We start from the raw sequence: 27,833 nt of genomic DNA, 5'->3' as shown, positions 1-27,833 counted from the left end.
TCGTAACATAATTTAATACCTCGATAATTATATCCTTCGCAAGTAAGAAAACACGTTAATTACAGAGATGTTACACGGTGCACCGTTAGAAAACCGTATCGCGGACTCATCATAAATCGAATGCTTGAGTATTAACATTTATGACACACATCTATGAAATATATGAGGTATTTATGCAAATTTGTAAAGATATTCATGTTAATTTAGAATATCTAATATGTTTAAGAATATTTTTACAGAAGTGGTAATTGCGTCATAGTTTGTCGAGCATCTCGGAGAGAGAATCGGCGAAATACAGCATCTTTTAGTCGCTGAGCTTAAATAAAAATTGACCAGTCCTCAAGGATAACGTCGATGTACGGCGAAATATCCGAAATAAGAACAGCTCCGGGGACAGCAAGGTGGAAAACTATTCCGGTCTTCACCGATGCGTTTGAAATAGAACATCGCATTTCTGTCGGTGGACCGCAATCTGCGGAGCTGACAATCCTAATAATCTTCAGCGGTTTCAGCGAGCGCTCAAAATGGCAGCGCTCTCTCGTCGAAATGATCGGTTTCGAACGTCTGAAATAGAATGTCTTCAGCGACGAGCTTAACTGCAAGACGACCAGTCCACCTGGCCGCCTTCGAAATAGAACACCTCGAGGATGTCGAGTTTCTGTCGGGCGTCTACCGTAAAAGAGAAACGACAATCCGGCGATCTCAGACATTTGAAATAGAACACCCTCCGTCGAGCGGAGGCGGCTTCTATCGCTACTCGAAAGCCGATGACTTCGTGCACTTCGTGCACTTCATGTCGTCGCGTCTATATCCTTTCCGTCCTTCCGACAGAGTCCGGGCGGGATTGGAGTACCGGGCGCTAACGTGGCGAAGACATGGCCATGTGAACGAGAGTGCACGGCAAAAGGTGATCCCTTCGATGTCTAAAACGTCTCGCAGAGAAGATTTGTCGGCAGCCGGTTGTAGGCGGCAAATCCTCCTCGTCCTGCGGAGCTAACAACAACCTCGTCTTGCCGGCTCTTCTCCTCGAAGACGTCGTCGACCCAGTTCCACGACGAGGAGTCTCGAGATCGATGCGCCTCGAGCAATCGAAGAAAGGAGGATACATTCCTCGTTTCCTTCTTTTTATTGCCGGATAATCAGACGGTGCGTCTTTAAAGAGCGATGACGTCGAGTGCGAACGGGGCGACGGCTTAAAACCCCTCGCAGAGAGTATGCTGTCATTAAACAAGTCGCACAGTTTTATATCGCAGTAAATTCGGGGCTCGGAGGTCATGTCGATGTTCCTCCGTTTGGCGAAGTCATTATTATTTTAGAGTGTTTTCCAGAGAGTGAATCTCGATATTTATACTCGATAAAGTTTTGTTATAATACAAAGTTTTGTACAAGGAGAGCTAAAATTCTCTCACTTAGGAATCTAAATGTATTTTAATTCACAATTCCAGTTTATTACGCGTGTATGTCTAATCGAGAACGTAACTTGAGAGAATAAGTAACATAAATCCCGAATTTTGTAAAAACGATAGAAGTAAATGGCGAAGTACAAGCTATCTGTCTCTTACAATTACATATTTCATAATGGGTACAATTTTAATTGATGGTTGCACTAATTCTCAGTTTTCATTCACGGTAATCACTTTTCGATATGCAGTGGGAACCATAAGATTCCGGTGCAGTGCAGTCTTCAATAATTTGTACGTCGAACATTATCGGGAGGAACGTTGTTGCGAAGAGCGAAAAAGAGCGATCGAAGTTACGATAACTTCGCGTCGTCGTTGCCGCTATTGGGGAACAATTTGATAGTGTCGCTTCATAAGGCGCACAAAAGGGGACGCGCCTTTTCAGCCAAACAGAAGAACAACAATGCGCTTTGAACGCCGGGGGAAGAGTAGGAGGTTACACGGATCGGATTTTTCTCCAATCACCGTAGAATTCTCGACCATTGTGCCGTCGAGCGATTTTCCGCCTGGCCGTGCTTGCTGTTTAATGAAAGAGTTTCCGCGCGGAAACGTAGAAAATCATAGACAGAGAGACCTCTTTAAGAGAGAGGGGGGAAAAAAACTTTTCTTGGACCGAGAGTGAGAGGGACGGCGGACTGAAAAGACCGCGGGACGGTCGAAAAATAAAGAGTATAAACGGAGACCTATTAACTTCGGAAACCGGGTTAACTCGGGGAGCACGCCCGTGGGAGGCGCGATTCCTCAAAGTGTCATGAAGTGCCCTTTACGGAGACGCATCGGCGCCACGACATCGATAACTAGACCCAGACTGATTGTTCTACTTATGCGAATGTAACTAACGTAAACTGAGATTAATTTCATCCTTTTAATTAACTTAATATGTAAGTAATCAATTAATAGAAAAAGTGAGATAAATAAATGAATAGATGAGATTAGAACTAAAACAAATTGATATATGTATACACGGAAAGAACGGTTTTGCTGAAGTATCTATAAACATTTAGCTAGATACAGATCTAAAAATAATTTTGTTGCACCATCAAAATAATGTATAGTAAGTCGCTGAAGTATGATGATAATGCTGTAAGCAATTTTGATATTTTAGCAATCAGTTTGAGTTTTCTACATAATTATTTTGATGGTCCAACAAAATTATTTTCAGATCTGTATCTAACTAAATTTTTAGATGTAGGGTAACTCAGAGGAATATGCCAGTGTGGGGAACATGCCACTCGTTATGTTTAACAAAGCTACGGCTAGGAGCGCAGTTGTAAAAACCGTGAAATTACGTTGCCGTTTTGCCCAAGTTTTGTTTAGTTCCTGTCAGTATTATAGTTTTTATGGGGTAAGTACATATGACAACGTGCTTTTTAGAACTTTCTTAATGCTTTATATAAGATATTCTTCAAGTGTTACACTATTTTTAACTCAATCAGCTTGTCGTTCTATTAATATTGGTTATAGGATGAAAGTATTTAGTACGTCGCTGATTCGTTTTACTGGCAACCGTATTGTATAAACTCATTACAATATAAAACTACATCTTAGGGGAATATGCCACTACTTAGGTAGGGGTAAAATGCCAGTACTACTAGTAGTAGGTTAGGAAGCTGTAAACAGTATAAACAAATATTTTGCCGTATAAATATTGAAAAAATATTGAAAAATGTTGAATAAACTTAAACTTAACATTTATTTCATGCCCTATAAATATTATACTTAATATTTTGCAAAATTGTATTCCAGATAATTTATACTACTTGTATAGCACACAGTACTATTGAAATACAAAGAAAGTAATAAAAATATTCTTTTACATGTTTTTAGATAAGAATGCTTCAAATATACGAGAAAGGCTGTTCAAGCTTCTTGTCAGGAATCTTTAAGGGGTCATTCCACTTTGACGGCCCAAAAACTAGGCTATTTTTAACCATTTTTTTCACAGTAAATACACCATATAATGAAATGAATCTTTTTAGGATTTATTAGGGCACTCTTAAATAACACCAAAAAATTTTTGTCATAATTTAAACAATTTTTTACTTTATCGTTTTTACAGCGTCAAAATGGCGTGTCAAAAAAGATGCAAGTCCACTGCGTTGATCAGTTTTTTCATTTAGGCTTACTTGAAACAAAAAGTCAAAAAGATTCTTAATCTGTATGAGTGTCGCTATGTCCCGAACCTCAATTATTTTTGTTTAAAAGTAACAAAATGGCGCCGGTTTGAAGAAAAGTTTGAAAAAAAATCACCTTTTTTGGGGGTATTTTTTAATGTAAAAAGTAAGATAAAATAAACATTTTGACCTGATTTTAGTTCGGGACATAGCCATACATGTGTAAAATAAGCTCGTAAAATTTCAGACCGATCGGCGCCTTGGTTTTTGAGATTCTCTCAACGCAGCATGCAAAAACTGGACGGAACGATCGCTTCGAGCGCACTACTCGAATTAGCTGTAAAGCATTGAAATAATCCGAATTTCTTCACCAAAATTATAAAAGACATTCTTAGAGACATATACTTTCAAAAAATGAAATTAAATAAATTTCGATTTTTTGACGTTATAAAGTGGAATGACCCCTTAACAGAAGCTGTAAATCAGATCACTGAAAATGAATATTTGGAACGCTTCAAAAAATTATGGTATACCTTATCGAAACCTAAAAAGATGGATTAACAAAAATAATTTCAATAAAGGAGCCCTAGGTCGACCTGTTTATAAGGACTGCTCATCAAAAGCTTCATGCTGCAAAAAAAGTAGCTGACACAAGGTGTAAGATTTATAAAATTTAAATTTTTAATAAAATATTATAAAGTTAGTAAAGTTTTAAAGTTTAAAAGGCTCGATAACTAACTGTTTGATAAACTAGTGATGGATTTCTATCTATTTGTAGGTATATCACCTTCGATGCTTAGATACGACAGGAGACATGCGTTCTCTGAGATATGATTTTTCATAAAATTTATCTATTCCTTTTTGAACGTGTATACTTTTTCTTTTGGAATTTCTTCTAAGAGAGTAAGGAAACGCATCTCATCTTATATAAGTTTTTAAAATTTATTTTTATTTTAATTTTAAATGTTGTGCAATCAAATATTATATAATATTATTTAATTTCAAAATTTAACTTCAAAACTTAATTTTTTATTTTAAAAATTATTCATATTGATTAATTTTTAGAACTATTTATACTGTTTTTTAAATAAAATAACTTATAAAGTTAAATTACTACATGTTTGTATATGTGGCATATTATCCTATACTATATGTGGCAATATTACCCACATAGGTGGATAATATGCCACTTTACACACCTTTGTATTTCTTTTTTTTTTATAGTAAACAATCAAAATATTTTATTGAAACCATATATAAATAACAGATAAAAGAAGGAAAAAGAAGACCAGTATGCAAAGATACTTCAAAATTAAAGTAAAAGAAGAAAAAAATCAAATTTTTCTTAAGTGTGGCATATTCCCCCGAGTTACTCTATGTATAAGTGGCCCTTCTAAAATAAAGTACAATAATCTAATTTTGAATTGTTATGAACATGTTACAAATTAAGGCTATTCTGACTTTAACTTCGATCAGTGGTCCTCAAAATAACATGGAAATAAAATAGATAACGTTAAATTATATTATTATTATACTAACGCTAAAAATGCGCTATCATAATTTTGACACTTATTAATATAATCTATTCAAACTAAAATTAAAATAAATGATTACCAATACGTTTATAATATTTTTGATAACAGATCTGCAAAAGGATCTATAAATGAAAATTATTCTAATTTTAAAACGTATATCAGCAAATATATCAGTCATTGAAAATTTTCACACACAACCGGCGAAAGATCGTCCTTATCGACGGATTACGGTTGTAAAAACAAATTTGCGGATCCCCGGTATTTATACCGATGGCTGTAAGACGCAAAAATGCTTTTCGCAAATAGCGCGCGGCGCGTTTCACCTTACGATACGCGCGATAAGCATTACAAATCACGCTGCCGACCGGGTGAGGAGCGCGCGCAAAGAGCAGGAATATTTACAATGGCTCGCGGTATTCATAACGCCCGCTCGACGTAACGACTCGCGAACGAGCTATCACGGTCATCTTGGCAATTACGACGGCCGTTCAATCGGCCGCCTATATAACCGCCTAACGTGCACTTGCGCTTCATCGATCACATGCCGGAGAGACCGAATGCGAGTCGGTGTTGAATTAACGATCATGCGTATGGGGCGATGCGTTTACCTAGAATGCCGAGATGACTCGTCCAAGGATCGTAACACACCGCACACATAACTTTGTTACGTTCAAGTAAAATCATTCATATATGTAATATTATATATATAGATAATATTATATTCATATATATTACATTGCATGTATACAAGTATACATACATATATCATTTTTTTTTTTTGTAAAATCCAGTTGTGTAAAGATTACGGTTCACTCTCACCAAAGTACTCGCCGCAATAACGAGATTAATGATATAATAATAGCATAATAACGATAATCAGCTGTGATGAGGAATATTCATAGTAGCAGAGGCAATTGTAATAATAATAACCATGGCGTAATACATCCGATGTACTGTAATCGATGATGAACGAGGCAGGTGAAAACAGGTGCGACTAGTCAGTGCTAGAGCGAGGAAGTCGGGCGTTCATAGCTCGCTCGCTTGTAGAAATCGTTGTAATTATTATGTGTAAACGGCGTTCGCGCGCGCGCTCGGAACAGTTAAATTGGAACGCGAAGAAGATCGCGGACTTCCTGCTGGCTTCTCGCGCGCTAATCCATCTTGCCTGTCGTCGTACAATAACTATTATATCCACCGCAAAGTGGATCAGGCCAGGATCGAGCAATATTATTACTTTTTCCTCCTCCTCTCTCTCTCTCTCTCTCTCTCTCTCTCTCTCTCTCTATCTTTTCCTCCGTCTCGTCTCCGTCTCTCCCTTCTTCCGCCTCTCGACTTTCATAGGCAGAGCCTACTTCTCACGAATGCATGGCCCGCGTGAGTAATTAATTAGCAATGCAATCTGACTCCTTTTGCTCATAACGGCGTAATGGTTAAGTGTGTCGGATATTTCGAATCATCGATCGTTTTCCAATAAATATTCGTAAGCAATTTTCTCTTTGTAAAAATATTATTGAAACTCATCGTTCGCCGTAACCTTTCAATTTGTAATTTTCAATATTTCAATGGCGAGATGTAAAAACAAAAAATTGTTTTTTAATATTAAAAATATTTATTTGATTAAAAAAGTTATACAAAAACAACTCAAATTTAATAAACGGAGATTTATTCAAAATTGATATTGGCGAATGCGGTGTCGGTACCTTGCATATTTTCAAACGATTCGTTGCTATTCTTATTTTGATTAAAAATTGGTGGCGATGAATCGATAGACGCGCGAGATAACAGTTGTTTTACTTTCGCGGTATGAACGTTGGCATTTTAAAAGTTACCGAAGCCGAGAGAGAAAGAAAATTGGGCGCGTTCAGCAGACACAACTGTTGCACAACTGTTGAGTTCGTCTTATCATCACTCTGCGTTAATTAGTTGGTTCTAAAAGTAAGAGCCACAATCACGTTCGACTGCTACTGAGCAGCTTGGTCTGCTGAACGCGACCAATGATTAATTTTCCCACCTGCCGGCTTTTCGATCGTCGTAAAATTAATTAACACATATTTAGTAATTACCGCGCTCTCGCTATCCCGCTAGCAGAGCTCAACATTTTGCGCTCGCACAACGTAACGATAGTCGCGATCGTTCGCGCGGACATACACTCTGCGTCAAATATCAAATACGCACTGTGCGCGATGCGGACGCGTTCTAATTAAGTCATGCCGAAGCATTGCGATGTGGTTAATCACGGCCGTGCGTATCGAGTTACCAATTTATGTCGAATTCGCCCCGTTTAAAGGATGCTTTAATTGGTAATTATCAGTATGTTACTAACGCAGTGATTCAGTTCGAAATCATTATCGATCGGAATCGAAACCGCCGCAAGCGTATATCGAAAAGCTTATGGGCTTCAACAACAGCTCCGAAACATCATATTATCATGACTAAATTTAATTACATAAACGGAAATTTGAATCAGTGTTCGTTACGTATCTTAATCGCAAAAAAATGCGAAGCTTCATTATCAAAGATTAACAGAGAGTTTTATCGTAAGTAGATTATATTATAGAGAAAGATTCGTAATTAACTAAAACACATTAAGAGCATAAGTTCGTTACTTAAGTCTAAAACAAAAGCTCTTGGAGAAATATCGATAGCTCTTTAAGTTAAAAATAATTAAAACTCCATTTTTCACTTAATTTAACGTGAACGTTATATACTTTAAGATTTTTAATCCCATGCATAGCCAAGATACTTAATATCAAAAATGAGAAAGTTGCAGTGTGTGTGTGAGAGAGAGGGGGGAGGGGGAAGGTAGTAAATCATATCTTTCCTCGACATTCTTCCGCAAGAATTTTCATCTCAGATTCAAGAGAGGATACCGCCCCGTAATGTTTCGTAGTTAGAAATCACTTTGTATAATCACAGCTGAGGTTTCGAGCCACTTCCTGCAAAAACGCGACGGATGACGGATACGACGGTCCGGCCTCTTCCGTGGCGGAAATTGTCACGTATACGCGGACACGCAACATTGTAAAGCGCGATAATCAGCCTTGTAGATTTAAGCGCTCGTTACCGCTACGATTCCTGACGCATAACAGTTTCTTTCCTATGTGGATACATACAACAGTGATAATGACAGTGGAATCGCTGCAAGACGAAGGACACGAAGTATTAAGAATAGGGCTTTTGCCCTCATCACCCCCCATTCGCCGATAGTGTCTCGTTTCTTGTAACCCGTGTAATAACCATGCAGTTCCTCCTCATCCCGTAAAAATATATGGCGTACACAATATACTACGTATCCTGTTTCCAGATCATTTTTTAATGACAGATTCTTTAGCCAATTTGAAATCAATCGCCAATTTCGGCAGAGAAAAAAAATCGAGATTTTAATCAGAGATTTTTAACTTGGAGAAATTAAAATTGTATTTCCCCAATCTCTTTTGATTCCTTCACTCTTATTTCTTATTCATATCTCGGTGAATAATGCAGAATAAAGCTGAGATTCGTCTTCAAGCATCATTTATCATGTTTGACATGCTTCCTCTAGTATCATTTATAATACCATTAATTTGTCGGGATCAAGTCGAGGTTCTTAACAATAAGTAGTCGAGAATGAAGCATCGCATATTTCTCTCCCGTGAGACTCGCGATACCTTGTTCATCGAAATCCATATGATGCTCCGAAGAAATTGATTGTTTCCAACGTTAACGATTCGCCGTTGACGCAACTATCAATTCCGCAAACCGCAAACCGTGTAATCTGCCGGCGTAACATATGGATGGGAAAGAATCTCGGTAACCATATTTCGCCCGCGGGCCTTCGCCGAGCGCGCCGTGGTATTCGCTCGTAATTCAACGGACATTCGCGAAAAAATGCACGGGTGATTGACGTATTTGGCTCAGGTCTGATTGTTACGAAACGCGAACGCCGGCATTCCTCGCCGCAGGTTGTCGCGGGCGGTCATGAATACTTTTAGCAGGCGGATAGTATGACGGATAAGGGGAATTTTGCGCGGGCTTTTTACAGGGGACTCGGCTTTCAAGCTCTGGCCTCTCGAAATTCTGCCGAACGATCGTTTCTCGGCACGATAAAATCGTTGCGCCGATAAAGGCTCTCAGGCGCGTTTGACTCCGAACTATAAATCTCAATGTTATCTATCACTTACTTACTCACCAACTACGTAGGTATAATTCTAAGTCAACACGCGGGATCATAATCCCGGAACAGCTCGTAACTCACCTGAAACAGAGAAGATAGAGGAGCTTTAGTATCGATACTTTGGACATGTAAAATAATACAAGAGAGCTAATGTAAAAGCAGAAACCGATGAATGGTCATAGTAACAGATTATTCCCACATAAAAGAAATATTTCCAGAGGGTGTTATATCATTCCAGAAATTATTGAAATATTAGGCTCGTGTTCGCAAATCAGTGTGAGGGATTTTGTTGGCCCTTTATTCCCTCATTGATTTGCGAACACAAGCTTAATATTTCAATAATTGGATATACGCTGGCCTTATAATGCGTTCTAGGAATCTGCCTTTTAAATTACACCCTTTTAATTTTACTTATCTTTTTAGGGAATAAATAGCATGGTAATCCTTGTAGTACACGAAATTGTTTATTATTATTATTATTACTGATTTATTAATTTAGTGCTGAGGAAGACTAAGTGAAGTCGAGACGTTTATCGATTAACCAATTCTATGGATAAAATTTGATTAATATATATAACATCTTAATTTAGCTCAATTAGTTTTTGTCGTTCCAGAAATGTTCAAATGTGTTGCATTTGGTTTTGTAACGCGGTAGCATCGAGAGATACGCGATGCCAAGTAGAAAAGAGAAAGTGCCGACCGGCCAAGAGTAATTGTGGCACGCACGATTTTATCCGCATATGTATCTACCACCGAAGAGGGGTCATAAATTTATCACATAAATGCAAATAATTCGCGCGCAAACGCGAGATAGGAATCTTATGTTTATCTTCCAGCGTTATCGCAATTGCCATTACCGCCTCTTTTTCGATTTGCAATAATCCGTAGGAACATTTTACAGCAACACGTCATTCAAGAAACATTACAGCACAAAGTACGCGTTATCAATCATCATTATCATTATATATTAATCTGTTTATCCACAGCCTATCCCATTTTATTTCGCCAGGTACATTCTAATAAGTATCTATTTTACTTTTTTTTCTTATTGTTCGTTCGATTTTTGTTTCTCAGATTTTTTTCAACGACATATGGAGGATTCGGCAGCAGTTGCGTTAATAAACAAGGCGAAACAAGCCTATATGATGCGAACGCGGCGAGCTGAGAAATGTTCGATAAATTAAAGAGAGAAAAGTAATCGCGCGTGCCGATAGGAAGGCAATTTATTTGTTCTCTTGTGTTAAAAAAAAAAAGAGAACGTTGGTCGATGAGCCGATTGTCGATTACAGCCCGCTCGGTGCAGAGTGCTCGATTATCGCCCGAAGGCGACGGTATCGACGCCTACTTCCATTTTCCACGTCAGATTTCCTTCTCGGAGAGCGCCGTCGACAAAAGCGACGAGATGAGAAGGAACGCAGAGGGGGGGGGGGGGATACCGGAATACAAGCGATTTCAACCTTCGCTCTCTCGACGTTTCCTTTCCTACATTTTATCGCCTTTGTCCATATTCACTTGCTCACAGTACTCCTCTCTCGTTTTCCTTCAGAGACCCGACACTTCGCCAAAGAGGTACATAATAATAGAAACACTATCTTTAGTTGGCACATGGCGTCCGGTGGAAAAAGTCCCATCAATTAGGAGTTTATTTCCCAGAAACTGAAGAAAGTGTTAAATAAGTTACTTTTTACTGTATTTTCGTTACATTTTTAAAATAATCATTAAAAATAATTATTGTAAAGTTTGGGAGCTTCATGGTATAATTATTTCCATGTGTAACCCACTATGTGGATGTGTGTGTGTGTGTGTGTGTGTGTGTGTGTGTGTGTGTGTGTGTGTGTGTGTGTGTGTGTGTGTGTGTCTGTGTACACACTTTGATGGTACCTCATATTTCTGTCTTTTTGTGTATGCTTTTAGGGAGTTCGTGTTCCAGAGCAAACTGCACTTCCCTACCTCTCTCTCGTTCACTCACGGACGTTCATGAGGAGAGCGTTGACTGACGATATTGCGGCGTTTATGAGCCTCAGCTTGGAGCGTGGACGCGGTCGCTTTAATGCACCATATGGGCCAGTCGCGCGTCGAACGACCCACAGAGACTTCCTTCTGTGCGTCGCGGCGATTGACGACCTAATTACGCCGCCCAGTGTTCATTTATGCGGACATCTGAATATTCATACACGCACCCGCGGCATCCCCCCGAGTGCTCGGTCCCCGCCAATCGCAATGCGCCACTCGCGTAATTATTCGCATGGCATGCAACGCTCCTAAACTCCTAAACCCCGATAAAGCAAAAAGACGAACGGAAAGTTCCATTATCGTATATAGCTGAACTTCGTCGAAGCCCGGTACACAATGTTCCGCGATGCGTATAAGAATCTGCCGATCGTTATTTTAAATACATGAATTAGATTAAAGTGTGACGGAAGCGACTGATCGGATGAACACCTCGTCGAGATACCATTACTGGTAAATTCACGGAGCGCGGGAATCGATGTCCGACCCATAAACCTCCTTGGCGATTTCACAGAGTAAATTACTTTATTAGCGCACGCTTGCGTCCTTTCTTTCCAGCCAATATAGAGCAATTTTTGCACGCGATCGATCGCCGCCGTCTCGCTCGCGCGCGGCTGGACAACTGCGGCTCGTCGCCCTTTACCGTCTTTCTCGCGTTATCGGTCGGGAAACCGCCGTTGTCAGAGCGGTGATTCCGGATACAGGAGCCGCTTGTTTCATAGACCGGTCTCCTGCACCCGATCAATCGATCGATACGTCAATAGCCTGGGGCCGTTACCCGCATTAAAGCGCATAACTCGCCGACCGGCGAAGCCGACGCCGACGGGATGAAGGCGAACTTTCTTGCCAAATTTCTTCCCGCAATCTCCGACATCCGCCATTTCGCTTCATCCTGCCCGGTACAACGCTCGTTTATCTCGCACAGCACGCGGTCAAGGATAATGCGCCTCGAATTCTTCCCTCGCCGCCCGTGTCCGCGCCACGCCGCGCCGCGCCGCGCCGTGCACCGCACCGGCTAGGATGCCGCTGGCCGTCATAAGTCCCGAAGAGCCGCCGTTTGTTCGGGACCGCGAGAGTTTTTCGCTTAATTTTTCACTTTCAGGACGCGAAGGACGCGCCAAGAAAAACGCGCACCCCCGGTGTCTGAGGAGACAGATGAAAAACGATTTGCCGCAGAACGAACGCCCGCGATGATAGACGAGTATTTTTTTCTCGTTAATTGATTCCGAAAATGTCCGGCTGGCCTGGTAGCAGGTCGAATTAATTGCGGCGCGTGAGAACCGAATTTGCAACCGTAACTTTTATAATTTCAGTTTTAGGATCTTTTGACAAGGTTCTCAATTTTCGTTTTGAGTATATATATATAGAGTTACTCTAATTTAAGTATTTCAATAACGATGTCTCGAATGAGTAAATTTTGCTAAGATAAACTTTGCGGAAAAGCTAAGTTTTCTCTCATCTCTTCTCATTCCGAAGAATTAACAAAAATAATATTTTAGTAAAGAATTATATATTAATAAAGAGGCTTAATTTTATTATTTGTTCTTATATTTTATTGCTTATTTTCCTTTTTAAAACACCAATAAAAATTATTTTTCGATAAGTAATGTTTTAAAAAATATTACTTTTTAATTAACCATATCCACTTTATTGAAACTTTTATTTAAAATGTAATTAACAAAAATAATTCATCAAAATTAATGATCATTAATTTTACAGATTCTAACTAAATTATAAAAATTATTAAAAAATGAGAAGTTATATCTGCCACTTTCGGAATCTATATTAAACAACTATCTAGAATTAACTAACTATCATTATCTAGAAATCATCATTTAACTCTCAATCAATTTTAACTTACTTATCTATATACATATAGATATAGACATATACAAATAATAAAAGAGGTTTCACCTGAAAAATTATGTTTGTTGATTCAAAAGCAACTAATGCCCCAATTTTTAAACTGTCGACGTCATTGCGAAACACGATATACATATGTGTCACGATCGAGCCGGCGCGCGTGCCAATGAGAGAACTTGTAGGTCAGGGGTCACGGTAGAATAATCTCTGGCAGTCTGGTTCAAATTAAAAGTTGTTGTCGTCGTTGTCGTCGTCGCCGTCGTCGGATTCACGATGCAGGCAGGCAGCCGGCGGAAATGAAACATTAATATTTTCGCGTTTATAAAAGCGCGCGCGCGGCGAGGCGACACTTGGCAACGCAACGCAACGCGCGGCAAGTTTATAAAACGCATATGTACGCGGCGCGGAGACGCTGAATTCCGCCATGCCGGCGCGGCGGCACAGAAGAGAGCAACTCGCTCGTTATTATTTCCGTTCTAGCTTGGTCCTTTTACGTACGCGAGAGCGATTCGCGCTCCTTCATGCTGTTCAAGTACAGGCGAGAAACGAGCGAACGAACGCAACGTATTACCCTCGACCCACATAACGACGCATCTGTGCTTCTCTGCCCCGATCTGCAGCGCAGACACAATCGTGACCGTGTTCGCTTTATAATTCATGTCGTCGCAAATGTCTCTTTTAGCCGGATAAGAGCGTCACTTGTTTATTCATCGATTGGATTAAACATGCCACACTCGACGGCACGTTTCAGGATCGCTCGTTTAAAACAAGGTTAGCGGGTTGGAAATCAGAGAAAGTCTAAAAGTAGCTGTGCTCGACGAATAGCTTACGATCGAACGATCTCGAACAGTGGTGCAAGCGTCAAATTCTACGTTTGTTTCTGGAAATGATAAAGAACGTTGTAAAGCCGTTTGCCAATTAGCGACAGTGAAATTTTATATCAATAATTACCAGGAGAAAATTCGACATTTTTACTCGTTGCATGCTTACGTTGAAGTGACTGCGTTTACTGCTAAATTGCAGTAAGATATTATATATCGATCTTGTTGCACGTCGTAAATCCAAGGATAGTTCGTCCCTATTCCGATCCCTTCGCGACCACATTCTCGTTGTACATCCGCTCTAACTCGCATACACCCCGCGGTTGCATCGCGACACGGATGGAATCCAAATTGCAACTCTCTCTCCCCTGAGTTCCATCCCGCGGAACTTTCTAACAGCCAATCCCTCGTAACGAAAATCTCTCTCGTAAAACTAATAGAGCAACTATTACGAAGTCCAACATCTCCATCTATCGCTCTTTCTTCCTCTCTCTCTCTCTCTTTCTCTTTCTCTCTCTTTCTCTATAATGCTCGTTCCGTCTCGTGTTCACGTTCCCCGACGTTGTGAAATTTAATCAGAGTATAATAACCGTGACGTTATCGAATGCCGAGCACGCAACGGCTGCTATATCGAAGTGAACGAATTTCAACTGAACCGAGGAGGGTTGCCGGGGTTGGTCAACGTTGTTGGCGAACGAACGCCTCATTTCGCGTTTCGCCGCGGGACTTTCTCGCGCATCGAATCCACAATGGAATTGGCTCGGCTAATTGAAACGCGGAGGTCATTCCTCCTGTTCTTCGCCCGCCGGTCAAAGGAGACGGTTAGTCCCCGTAGAAAGGATGTAATGACATTTTGTTTACGTTTTATTACGTCGCGGTTATTATCATCCCTGTATACACACGGAACAGGTCTTTCCCCATCAGATTTATAAACACGCGAGACACAATTCCACTGTCGTACCAAAGTTCGAGATTGTTGAAAGTTAACCGAGCTAAAATTTTATATATTATATAACAACAAAGGAAAAGAAAAAAAAGAGAGAGAAAGATTCTAAGACCTACACACCACACCGAGTTCGGCATCGAAAGGATAAAGTTCGGTAAAAGGAGCGCGCGTGAGGCTGTAATAAAGTTTACTGCGCACGGCTTTCCGCTCTCGGCGAGCGCGATGCCAACAACATTCGCGAGAGAGGCGTTAGTTTTACAACTCTCGAGAGAACCGAAGAGAACCGAAGCGAGAAGGACAGATCATTAGCATTAATAAACGGCCGGCGTCAAACTTCACGTCGTTTTAACGTCGAGGCGAGGATGGACGCGCTTTTAGCGGAACGCTTTCCGTTGCGAAGCCGGCCACTGTTTTGTCGAATGATTCTTCGGTAAGTCGCACTCGAAACCGCCGCGTCGCGTCGCGCCGGCGACATTTGTATGCAACCTTGAGGTGGCTTAATGGCGACGGTGGTTTCGCGGGGCCGATTTATAGACCGAGCAAAAAATTATCCGCGTAAAAAACAAGTCGCTCGGGAAAATGAGAAATGTAAAATCGCAAATTTAACTATATATCACGGCCAATCAGTACCGGAGACGCGGAAGAAAATGAGAGTTCAGAATCCACGTATTCAAAAATAAAAATCAAACACCAAGAACTTATTTTATATGACGTAGTTTCAAGCAAACTACGTTTATCTATATTTAACTCATGTTCACACATCACAGATACACATCGATAATTCTGGAGCTGTGCACTACTGCAGAATTCATGAATTTATACTATTTCTTATATATAGACACAACAATATATACATTAACATTGATTTTTAAATGAAGCTTGGACAGTACAAACTGCGATTCTCGCAAGAAAAGACAGCTTGCGCGCAGCTTCAATTGTGCGAAAAATAAAGGAGTCGGGATGCCCATGCCGCCGCCGTCCTTAAAGTGCTCAATGACACAGAGTAAATGGGACAAAGCTTTTAGAAGTCCCCAGGAGCAGGCTGTTTAATGGAGTTCTAATCTGGATACATGTTCTTTTATCAGGATCTCCTGATATTTCAGCGATTCCGTGCGACAATTCGATTGCCGCCGCCATCCCTCCGAGATAACATCTAAATGGAGTTCCATTTGTAGACGGAAACATAATCCGTGTAATCGTGTCGCTAATTAAATTCCGTCAGCTTTTTACGTTACATGTTTGCAAGCATCCACTGCTGACGTCCTTAATGAACGAATGCATTTAGGAGCTTGATTATATCAGATCCCGTTCCCCAGATAGAACAACTTGTATGATAAAAACTTATGTTAGACGAAATTTACGAGAGCTTCGTGTCTTTATTACAATGAGAACTATGTTACAATTATAGAAGGTATTACACACAAAGCAGCTGACCTTAATTGTAATAACACTTTTGGAAAGAAATTGCCATTTAAGGTTTGGGTAGCTGGATCTTGGTAGCTTAATAATAATATTCTGTAAATTTTGTATACTTTTCCCAAACTCAAAGACGCTCGTCACGGAATATATATAGGGAGGTCCAAGTTCGAGCCCTGACTAGAATGATATTTCTCACAATAAATTCTTTACAGTGATTTAATAAGAATGCTTATTAGCACACGGAAAAAACGGTTTTGTTAAAGTACCTAAAAATCTAGCTACACTGTAAAAAAATTTTGTAAAATTACAACTATTATAGTGGGTAATTTTGAGACCCACTATAATAGTTGTAATTTTACAAAATTGAGACCCTTACATATAATAGTTGTAATTTTACAAAATTACAGTACGGAAGGAAAAAGTAATTTTGTATTACAATTACACAAATTAAAAATGTGTGGAAATTTACACGTATTATAGTGGGTCTCAAAATTACCCACTATAATAGTTGTAATTTTACAAAAATTTTTTACAGTGTAGATACAGATCTAAAAATAATTTTGTTGCACCATCAAAATAATTATGTAGAACACTCAAACTGATTGCTAAAATGTCAAAATTTTTTACAGCATATCATTATACTTCAGCGACCTACTATAATTATTTTGATGGTACAACAAAATTATTTTCAGATCTATAATATATCTAGCTAAATCTTTAGATACTTCAGCAAAACCGTTCTTTCCGTGCATCAAAATTTAAATTGATTATCGATTTAAATATGTGGACTTACTGTTCCAACAAAGAACTGTGTTTTAAAGACTGATATCAAAAAATCGCGCGCAGTTTACTGAAAAAAGTATACAAAATTCGCAGAATATTACTATCATAAAAAATCCTCTTAAAAAAAAGTATACGCCAAGTACATAAAAAATATTTAAAAGTGTATGCATCATTAAGTAAAGATTTAATAGTTCAAAATACTACTAATCGTGAGACAAATATAAATCTCAAAAAATAACATTTTTAACTATATATGTTTAATTAATAATCTATTATTTTATTGTTCTATGACTCTTTTGTGATTTCAGGCAAATTCTCAGTATAAAACAGACCAATAAAAAGAAAATGGCAATTTTAATTGATTGTACATTTACATCGTGTTCTGTTTCACTTATTATTTCTGGAAAGATTCTGACTTATAATTATCAATAAACTATAATTCGGCCATTAATTCAGTCGTTTTATATTATTCATTTACATTGCCTTATATTATCTACTACCTCATATACGTTTATTGCATCCCGATATAAGTGATAAAAATTCTATCAGCGAAATTACAGGCTAATACGGCCCATTTCGTCTCCTATCATAAATTCTAGTTAATATTTTAGCGTTCACTTAACTTACGTCAGCATATATCTCATATCGCGAACCTTTCCAGCTTGACGGGTGCATTACCCGGATGCACTCTTATCGATCCGCCGATCTAAAGAGCCAGATTTTGATCTCCGCACGTAACTGCGGGCACCCACATTATTATACATAGGTACCGGCTATCTATAGCTGAACGAATTAAACGCGTTATGCTCCAAGGCGAAAACAGAATACGGACCATTCCGTTGGCCGAGCGAGCGGCCGTAATAAATTCGGCCGGCCGAACAGGCGAGAGGAAAAAAAAGGGACGCTCGGTGCAATTTATCACTCGGTCATTGATGGCAATTAATCTCTAACGACTGTGACTAATATTTATATTCTCCGGAAGAAACGCTGGTGCGCAAAAAGAGAAGAGAAAGAGGGGGGAGGAGGAAGAGAGAAATAATGCGTTTTGATCGCGACTCGTTTGTCACTCGACGCAATCGATAGCTCGAAAAGAACGGAGATTTTTCTCGCGCGTGCCTGCGTTTCGTATACGCATCTCACGATGTATCACGGAGTAGAAAAGTCATCCTCTCTCCCTCTCTTCCTCTCTCTCTCTTCCATTCGTGTACCAGGTCTCCTAAACGGCGCCTCATCGCGATGTTTCCGCACCTACTTTCGCGATAAATTGCACGGCGATAATGCGCGTGCCGCGTTTTCCTTCGGAATAAACGCGTTGGAACGATGGTGCTCTCGTGATCCGGAAAGAGTTTCTTCCTTTCGCATTCGAATTCGCGGTTGGATGAATTCTTCATTACGCACGAGATATCCTTTTGTCGAGATTTTATGGCATAATTAAACAAACGCGAGGAAAAAATGGAAGAATATAACATTATAAATGTCAAATCTTGCAAATTCGTGAATATTTTTAATAAATATGATATAATTTATTTCTATTTCTTTTTCGAATATTTAATATTTTAGGCATTCTAAAAGTGTGACAATGTCATAGCAATAGTGTGCCCAAGTCGCGACATCATTAGCGTAATAGAGATAATCGATGCACTTCAACGGATGTCCGAGTTTCGGTACGTCAACGTAGTCCGTTCAAAGGACACGTTCGAGATTCTCTCTCGCGCGGGCTTTGACGGCGTTACATATGTAACAGAATGCTGTGCGCGGCGGCAAAGCTCGCCCCGTTCGGTGCACGCGAGAAACTTCCGGGATTTCGAAACGACCACGCGAGTAATCTTGTAACGGCCCTCTCGAAGATGAGGAACCGGCGCGGCGCGGCGAGCGTGCCGAAGTGCTAAGTCACGAGAGCGGCGAATTTTACACACAGGCCACCGCAACGCCAGAAACACCATAAATCATTAACTCTCAAACTGGTCCGTGACCGACATTATGACATCGACGATGTTGCACTTAGCGCAAGGTCTTGTAACTTGCATCACGTAAGTGTATTTGGATGGATATTACAGTGAACTAGGGCGAACTGACTTACCGCTTTAAATGCCAGTATCGTGGCAATAAATAATTCTACCATTTACGCGCGTAATTATTGCGCGTAATTTTTACATTGTAACATGAAAGTATATTATTGAGCACAATTATTTCCGAAAAAATTATATCATGTTATATTTAATTTTTTATTCCATATATTAATATTTAATTCTTTACATTCCATATTAAGCATAAAGATAATTTAACCAAACAAAAAGATAACGTTTAAAAAGTTTTCATAAATTACCCGAACGTTATTCATCTCGGATGAGTCTATTGAAATGCATAAATTAGCATATCTTGAACTGTTCAAGTCGCAATTAAACCACGCTCAATACCCGTTGGACTATACAATGCCTGGACTGTGCAAGGCGGATCGACAACGCATCATGCAGGTACTTCCGTAAACAGACGTTTTTCAAACCATTAGTGCATTCGATCGTAATTAATATCGGCCACGCTGGATACGATGTCCGTTCGAGTTGACCAATAATATCGCCGGTCAGCGATAATGGCAGCTATCTTACTGCAAATAATGATCGCCGCGCTCGCCGCATTGTTGACGGATGGAACGATGAAAAGAGAAAGAGAGGGAGGACACGCGGTCGAGAGAGAGAGAGAGAGAGAGAGAGAGAGAGACACAACATGGAAACACTCTCGATCGACACAAATACACACGCGCGCGCAAATGAGAGCTACGAGTGCAATGCGATCCCGTTCCACGGTTACCTCGCCGTGACATATCACGAAAGGTTTCGCCATAATACCAACTATACACCGGCCGCTCCGCTCTTATTATAGCGGTCGAGTTAAAGGGCAATCATCCAGCAAATTGGAGCACTTTTGCGAAAGCAATTCGTATCTCGAGAGCGAAACCGTACCATCGTATACGATCGCTCAGTGTTGTTAGACTATTCGAGAATTATGAACAACGTTCCGAAAGTCTGCGCACTGAGAAAAGAAAGTTCTTGAATACAGGATACTCTTTTAAATAAACGAAGTACGCCGATATCCGTACAATGTAAATAGCGAGACGGACAAGATTTGTTTTAACGAATTAATGGATTATAGACACGGTATTTTCCAGGAGATTTATTTTAATTCATATAATATACAATTTAAAAGTCGTAATTTTAAAAGAAAAACACTTGATGTATTGAGACGTGTTCAATTACCTTTCAGGTACCTGTTGGACTTTTATGCGACTTCGCGTATTTGCATATTATACACGAAGAAGAGAAGGCCGCGATCGAACACGTAAGAGCGTAAGGGTTAACGAGCCTCGCCACAAATTACTGGTGGAACGACTAATGGCGTCGAAGATGAGTCGAAGGTGCGACAGGTGCATGTGCAAGCGATTGTATATGTAGTATAGTAATATTTAAGGATTATCCTGTCGCAAACGAGACACACCCTGATCCTGGATGCAGTATCCTCGAGAACTCTCTCTCTCTCTCTCTCTCTCTCTTTCGCCACGGCGGAATTTGCGCCGCGTAAAGAGAAAGAGAAGGAGCGAGATGTCGAAGGTAGGAGCTTTGAATGTGAGTATCGCTTTCTATCTTTAGAATTATAAATTAATGACACGCGCTCCTTTTTTCGCCGATGATAACGGCGATTTACGGGCGGTTCGCGCGCACCGTGAGTGTGTTTCGACGTTTTAGATACGACCGGCCTTATCTGCAGGAACGCCCGGTACTCGGTACCCACCGGTACTCGGGAGTACGCACGGCGGCATTATCGCGCCGTAAAACTACGCGGGAAAGTGCCGCATTTGAAGCAATAACGACGCAGCGAGGAGGAAAATTACGGCCGGAAGGACATCCGGATTTTTTTTCAACGAAGTTTGAATTGCCCACGATCCTGCCCACGTTTAATAATAGTAATAACATGACAGAAAACTTTGAATTAAAGCTTGATTTCCAATATATTTTTTTCTGGTAAATATCATTCTTTAATTTATACGTAATTGTATATATTTGTGTTTTTTGAAATATATATTCCCATAAATTATTCTCTATATAGCTTTTCTATCGTTTCGTGGAAAGTTTGCAAAACTGTTTGCAGATGGTATTAACGGAAGAGCTCATCAAAACGTCATAATTCATCGAGATATCAAAAGTACGATTAACGAGTCGAAATAATTCACGTTTTTGAGGACGCGAATTTTGCATTTCTCGGTAAATTTGCTTTTTTTGCGAACGCCGGCGCCGAATGACTTTCCAATAATTTTGACGGGTCGGATTATTCAACGCGGGAGAAGTTACGAGCCGACATTACACAGGTTTTTCGTCGACGTATTCCGGGAACGTAGCGGTGATCGTGCAATATTCAGAGACGCGGAAAAATCGCGCGAGCCGCGCGTGTGGCATACGTACGGGCGAGCTTAAACATTCAGTAATTACGCGCTTGTGTCGCGCGCGGTATTTTATGACACGCGCGCATTCTGCATCCAGCAACACTCTATCGACGTAACGGGCAGTGCCAATGGGCGCTTTGTATAGCCAGAAATGACTGACTTGGCGTCATTTTTTATAATTACGCAATCTTAATCTTGAAAAATTGTTACAGTGATCTCTCGAAAAGATATAAAAATAATCAATTCTATTATATTTGCTCGGGAAATAAGATTTATTTCTCAAACAAACTACAAATTGAGTCGTTTTCTACTATCTTATTCGTCATCAAATGATTGGAAAATTCATAATTAACCCTCCGTCTATGTTTTTTTTTTGCACCCTCGGAGTGTATATGTGGATCTGTCACGTTCGACGCTATTTTTCCCTACTTTAAAGTATTTTAAAAAAATCTGAAACAATTCATGAAACATCTGTCTACATTGTAGTTGACAATTTTATAGTCATTTTGATAAACATCGCTTATTTAACATTTTCTAGCAGGCATGCAAGTTTTACAGTTACGAGCAGATATTTTGATTCGGACGCAGATCTAGTATGCAGATGGAGGATTAAAACTCACGCATATATACGTGTAATGATTCTGAGAATATGATAATAAAGGACTTATTTTCGAAATTCGTCTTCAGCCATTTTCAATTTCGTCAGAAAAAAAGCGCACTTGGTCAAGGCATTGACGTTAAGCTCGTCTTACCTGTTCTTACAGCGTTTTCTCTCTAGACGCCTATAAAACCTTGTTTTCTGGTTGTCAGGGTAAATAAAGCCGCTTTGTTTTTGGATGAGCTCTGAAAGGACGAGTTAAAGCGATACCTTGAAGAGCGGCTTACACTCGCACTGTACGTCCGCAAGCTCGTCTTTCTTACTCAGAAGCTCATCTTAAGTTCTGACTATGCATGTGCACCGAGTAACGACTGGCAGCAAGCAAAACGTAAAGAACGAGAGGAAAGGAAAAGCAAGAGGAGGAAAAATAAGATAAAAAAAATAAGGTAATACGATATATTCTACGTCGGGTATTATGACAACCAATTTCTTTTAATGCACTTTTAATCTTCTAGATTTATGCTATGACATAAAATTTTATATATATTCATATATCCCGTAAAAAAAACCTTTAATATGGATAGATCCATTATTAAATCTTTCAATATGGTTTTGTTTAATTTCTAACGTCATATAGTAATACAGATTTCAGTTTTAAATAAGCATATTGTTAGTTTGATTATCGTCCACAAATTTAAATGTCACTTGAATATCGATTAAACTTCAGATGTGTGGAATGACGCATCTGAAAAGCTACTCTTTTTAGCACGTGAAGTCTATATTCGTTCAGAAAGGAGACGAGTGTCGGATATCCTGATTCGTCTCGTTTTATCGATCGTTACTGACGGCTCGATTAACATTCACCATTTAGAGTACGCTTCTATCTCGTTCGTGTAAATTACGAGGACGAGGACAAGGAGGATGATGACGACGAAGTACGCCATCTATTGCTTATGCAGAAGGCGGACATGTACGTGACCGCGGCTACGTCGTTAATTTCGCTAAGTACCAGCCAAAGTCGGGCTATACACGCCTACATTGACCGCTTCATCTCACGTTAAGTAATTGCCAGCCGATGGGAATTACAATCGCAGTCGTTCATCATCGTCCTCGGGCATGACACGCGAGAGACATGGAAAGAGACGGACAAGCGTGGTTTGTAGTGTTCACGCGGTCGTACAGGATGTTCGGCGATTGGCTGCAGTTGGCGATATTCCACGCCTTTCTCTTTTCAGCAGAAGTTTCGCAATATAAATAATTCGAGAGATTAAAAAAGTTCTTTCGCCGAAAATTTATAAGTATAAATGAATATAGCAACATAATGTTTTTCGTGTAATTTTAAATAAAATTTAATAAATCATAATTTTAAAATTTATCACGTTTAGAGATATTCAATTCATATGATCCGGTAAGCTTCTAAAATTGCTAAAAGCACAATGTTCCTCTATTTAAATATTCTCGCTATTTTTTTTCGTCAAAAATTTCAAATGCGAATACAAAGCTAAAGCTACATACAAAAGTATTCCTATTCGCGATACGAGTTTAAATTTACATCGCGCGATGAGACAGAATTCATTCAATATTAATTTTCAATGGGAAACGCGTGTTGTTGTATACTTTTCTTTGCAGCAAAAATCCATTTTAATTTTTGCAGCAGAGAGAAAATACAAGTCTGCTCGCGTCTGCCGCGGCAGCACCCCGTATGTGGAACGCGCGATAGCTGTACACGCGATTATTATGAGCGAGATCTGTGCCCATATACGATAACTGTGCCGCTCTCCAGTTATGCCTCCTCTTTCTCATCATAACCGCATATACATATTTATGCCGTCGACTAATCGCGTACCCGTTTGAAAGAAGAAGCAGCAGAGAGAAAGAGAGAAAGGAAGAGAGAGGGAGGTAAAAGAGGTGCAGAGAGCTCGACGATTTATTAGGTATTTTATAATATGGAATATGGTCGCGCGCACGTTCTCATTGTGTTTTATATGGAAAAAAGTAACGCGTCCAATGTATCACAGTAGGAATATAGATAGTTACAATTACACAGTAGGAATATAGTAAATTAACAAAAGAATAAAAGCGAAAAGAAGAAGGGAAAAGGAAAGTGTTACAGTGTGTCCAATTAAAGTTTTTATTTAATCTTCTTTATACTTTACTATACATCTATAAAAACTTATCGTAATTCTTTCAAAGCCTCTTACGTAATGATTATTTGGCCTTAATACTGTTAAAGATTTTCTTTGATCGATTTTATTAATTATTCGAGCGCCGAACGATCTAAAATTAAAGAACAAGTACCAACACGCGCTTTTGTATCCGATTTACCGATGAAGACCTTGAAGGACGAGCAGAAACCACAGTGAAGCCGCTCAATCGTCCCGTTTTGTTTAGTTATTACATCCACTTTCAGCATGCGGCAGCATCGGGGAAAAACGCGCGAGAATGTCGTTCGGAATTATGGGAAACGCGCTCTATATGCCGCGACTGCGAAATGCGGAACACACGGCTCACACGGGCGTGTTTTATACACGAGGGTGCGCGCACACGCGCGCGTATAGAGTACGTTCGTGTATGCACGCGTGTTGGCGCGCGCACGTGTCGAGAACCTAATTCAGAACGCGGCGAAGCGTGGCTTAATTCTTTGCGCATATCCTTATGGAGGTGTTCGCGCTGAAAACACACGCTTTTACACGATCCGGGAGAATAAATGAGCGGCAAGGATATATAAGAGCGCGCCTGCACGCGAGGATAAAGTTGCATGCATAAATGCCGCTTTTTCGACACTGTCATTCTTCAGCGCGACCAAGTTATTAGCAACAGGTGAACAAAAGGGAATACTTGTCGCGAAACTTCACCCCCGTGTCTCACAGTCCGTGACGTAATAACGCAAAATATACTAGGTCGAATAAAAACTATTATTAAGGACAAATTTACAGCATAAAAGCAAAATTGGTTTTTATAGTCGCTGGGAATTTCTAATACGTTAAATCTTTTTATAAAGAATTTGAACGATTAAGATATGAACGAAATCTCGATTAGAGTTGTATAGAAAATGGATAAAATGTCCATTTACTACAAAGTTTAAATTGCGAACAATTTACGCTTCTGTGCAAAACGTCGAAATAGAAATATTTTTACTTCCCGAATATTATCGCTGAGCGAAACTCATTGTCAGTCTGAAATCTGACGAAAATGCCATTCCTAAAAAAAATTGCTCGCATAAGTTATACGCATTTGTCAACGTTATTAACTAAAATACATTCACGTGCAACGTTGCGAAAAACTATGGAGTCCGGAATGCAGATTGCGAGATGCTGCGGGCTATTTCTGCCGCGTAATGCGCGCGCGTTAATTAAAATAAATGGCCACGAAACGACGTTCGAATTTTATGCGCTGTTACGCAATTAATGTCGAACGGAACCGGGTCAATCGATGATAAAAGCGCGGGCGCGCACATCAATCAGCGAAATTTTCCAAGAGAGGCAAGACGGTGTTGCCTACTTACGCGGACACTTAGATTTCACTCTTCCGACTGCACTCCGGAGTGCGAGCGCTCGCCGACCATAAAACGTCGATGCAGCTTTAAAACAGGCTGCACGTGGCCGAATGCATTTCCTTCTACACCGGTGCATCCACTTTGTTGGCGCGAAAGTGAAACCTGAACAGTTCCTCGTGCACGGACGTAGTAGAAGGAGGGTAGTGAACGGCGAAATGTGCACTGCGACTTTTCTCTCGTCGGAGAATCGAACACAGTATTTTATAAACATATTATACTTATAAGTGAATATACGCTTTTATTATTTAATTTAATTAATTTGAAATCTAACATACGGTCTTTATTTTTGTTGAAAATTTATTATGTTTATTTATTTACTATATTTATTTATTTATTAAGAAATTTATCATTCTGTTTATTATACACCGTCGACCTAGTAATCGGTGCTCCATCTTATAGTTTGTTATTGCGATAAATATTACCACAGCCCCAGTGGTCGAATTGGCACGACATCCGCACGGTATACGGGAGGTTCCAGGTTCAAACCCTGGCTGGGGTAATATTTTTTCGCAATAAAAATTTTAAACTATTTAATTTAGAAATTACATCAACTGACCAAAACCCATGGTCGAAATTAATAATGTCTCGATGATTGATCTGAAAAAAGTTCTGTGTGAATCCGACAAACCAAGTTGGCTCACAGTTTTTCAATGTTCATATCGAAAAAGACGTTATATATATTGCCAGTCAGGTCGATTTAAATTACTTTAATTTATTTATTTGTTTTACATTGAGCAAAAGTTTCTGCGCGTTAAATTCGTTTACCTGCCACGTGAGAAAGTCACGACAAAAATGTTGGAACGTTAGAGCGGTACTTCGTTATTTATTTGCATTACTGGTCGACTACGTTTTTTGTGACGCCGGGCTATCCACGTTATTTGTTATTCATGTTACATCCGCGACTTAACCGCACTCTTCTCCAGCCGTATAGACGTGGAAACCTTAAAATGTCTCGATAATAGTCATCTCGCGGAATACCAACGCCGCGGCCGCCAGGACGAAGATCCCGAAGAGTTTCTTTTGCGCATCGTTTCGTCACTGATCGCCGATGTCGCAAGACCGTACGATTTTCGTGATGTATATTCTACCTAACATTTCTTGAAAACGGATACTATTTTTCATGTATATTTTCCATTCAGAAATAGTAATGCGTATCAATTTTTTTCCAGGGAAAATTGCATCAATTACCGTCGACTATTATTGACTTGGTGGATTACAAAAAACTATTTTTTCCTCAACGCGATATTTTTCCGAGCAAATATCTTATACGCGTTTATATTTCCACGTGTTTATTACGGTGGAATTATTTCGAAAAATTCTGTGGAAAAATATCAGCGGGTTCACCAAACGCTCTTACGTAGCGACCGCTACATATACATATGTGTGTACACCTACATAACATAAATATTTTGCATTCGGTACCGCGGTATATACATTAGATCCATGACAATTACTGAATTTACGTAACTCAGCAGCCCACGGCGCGGGCGCTCGCGCGCACGTGCAATTTATTATCGTGCGAGAAGCTCCCGTCCGCGGCATTGCGCAACGTGCATGCACTCAAAAACCTGATTTTCCTGTTAAGGCGACCGCAAGTGACTTACGACGGAACTGGACGACGCGGACGTGCCGTCGTCGTTTAAAATCGCCGTCACATGTAGCCGGTAACATCAGTAACAGACGGCCAAAAAAACAAGAAAGACGAAGAAAAAACACTTCTCGCCCCTCCCCACACTCTTCCATTTTCGTCCCGCGAATATATCACTGATACCTATCGTCCCTCGTTTTTCGATTCCGCATCAATTTCTCAATCCTTTCTGAAACGAGTCCTTATAACTGCATGGAGAGAATTTTTTGTTATATTTTACCCTTAAATTCACTACAAACTTGGGACAACTTGGCAACACCAAGGAATTTTTAAAATATACAAAAGACATGTTACAAACAACGTGATAAAAATTACCAAGCAGATTGGTAAATTTTGAAAAATTATTGAAAGAACCCCGCACAAAACATATGGAAATTGGCTTTCGGTCGAATTGGCTGAAATTTGAATATGTTGTTATTCAAGTGATTCTGAAGAAATGTTTCCATAGGCCCAACCTTATCCTATGGACAGTTTTTGCGCTAGAAGCTCTGG

At 39.8% G+C, this 27,833-nt stretch overlaps 1 protein-coding gene across 6 annotated transcripts in view; it reads right to left on the bottom strand.

The window, feature by feature from the left end:
• The window catches only part of LOC139776724 (CCR4-NOT transcription complex subunit 6), a 314,159-nt gene that overhangs the window by 165,813 nt on the left and 120,513 nt on the right, over positions 1 to 27,833 (bottom strand). The window contains exon 4 of one of the 6 annotated variants that reach the window (XM_071713607.1): positions 9,300 to 9,343. The exons of the other annotated variants lie outside the window; for them this stretch is intronic. Coding sequence (XP_071569708.1) covers positions 9,315 to 9,343 — 29 coding nt within the window. The 3' untranslated portion in view covers positions 9,300 to 9,314. Of the gene's footprint in view, positions 1 to 9,299; positions 9,344 to 27,833 lie in introns of those variants that run through there. 6 annotated transcript variants of the gene reach the window in all.

Source organism: Temnothorax nylanderi, unplaced genomic scaffold (assembly GCF_030848795.1).
Source record: "Temnothorax nylanderi isolate EJ_2023f unplaced genomic scaffold, tnyl_v1.0 TNYL_tig0126_pilon, whole genome shotgun sequence".
NCBI lineage: Eukaryota > Metazoa > Arthropoda > Insecta > Hymenoptera > Formicidae > Temnothorax > Temnothorax nylanderi.
Note: the sequence above shows the minus strand (reverse complement) of the source record. Positions and strands in the feature narration are given on the sequence as shown.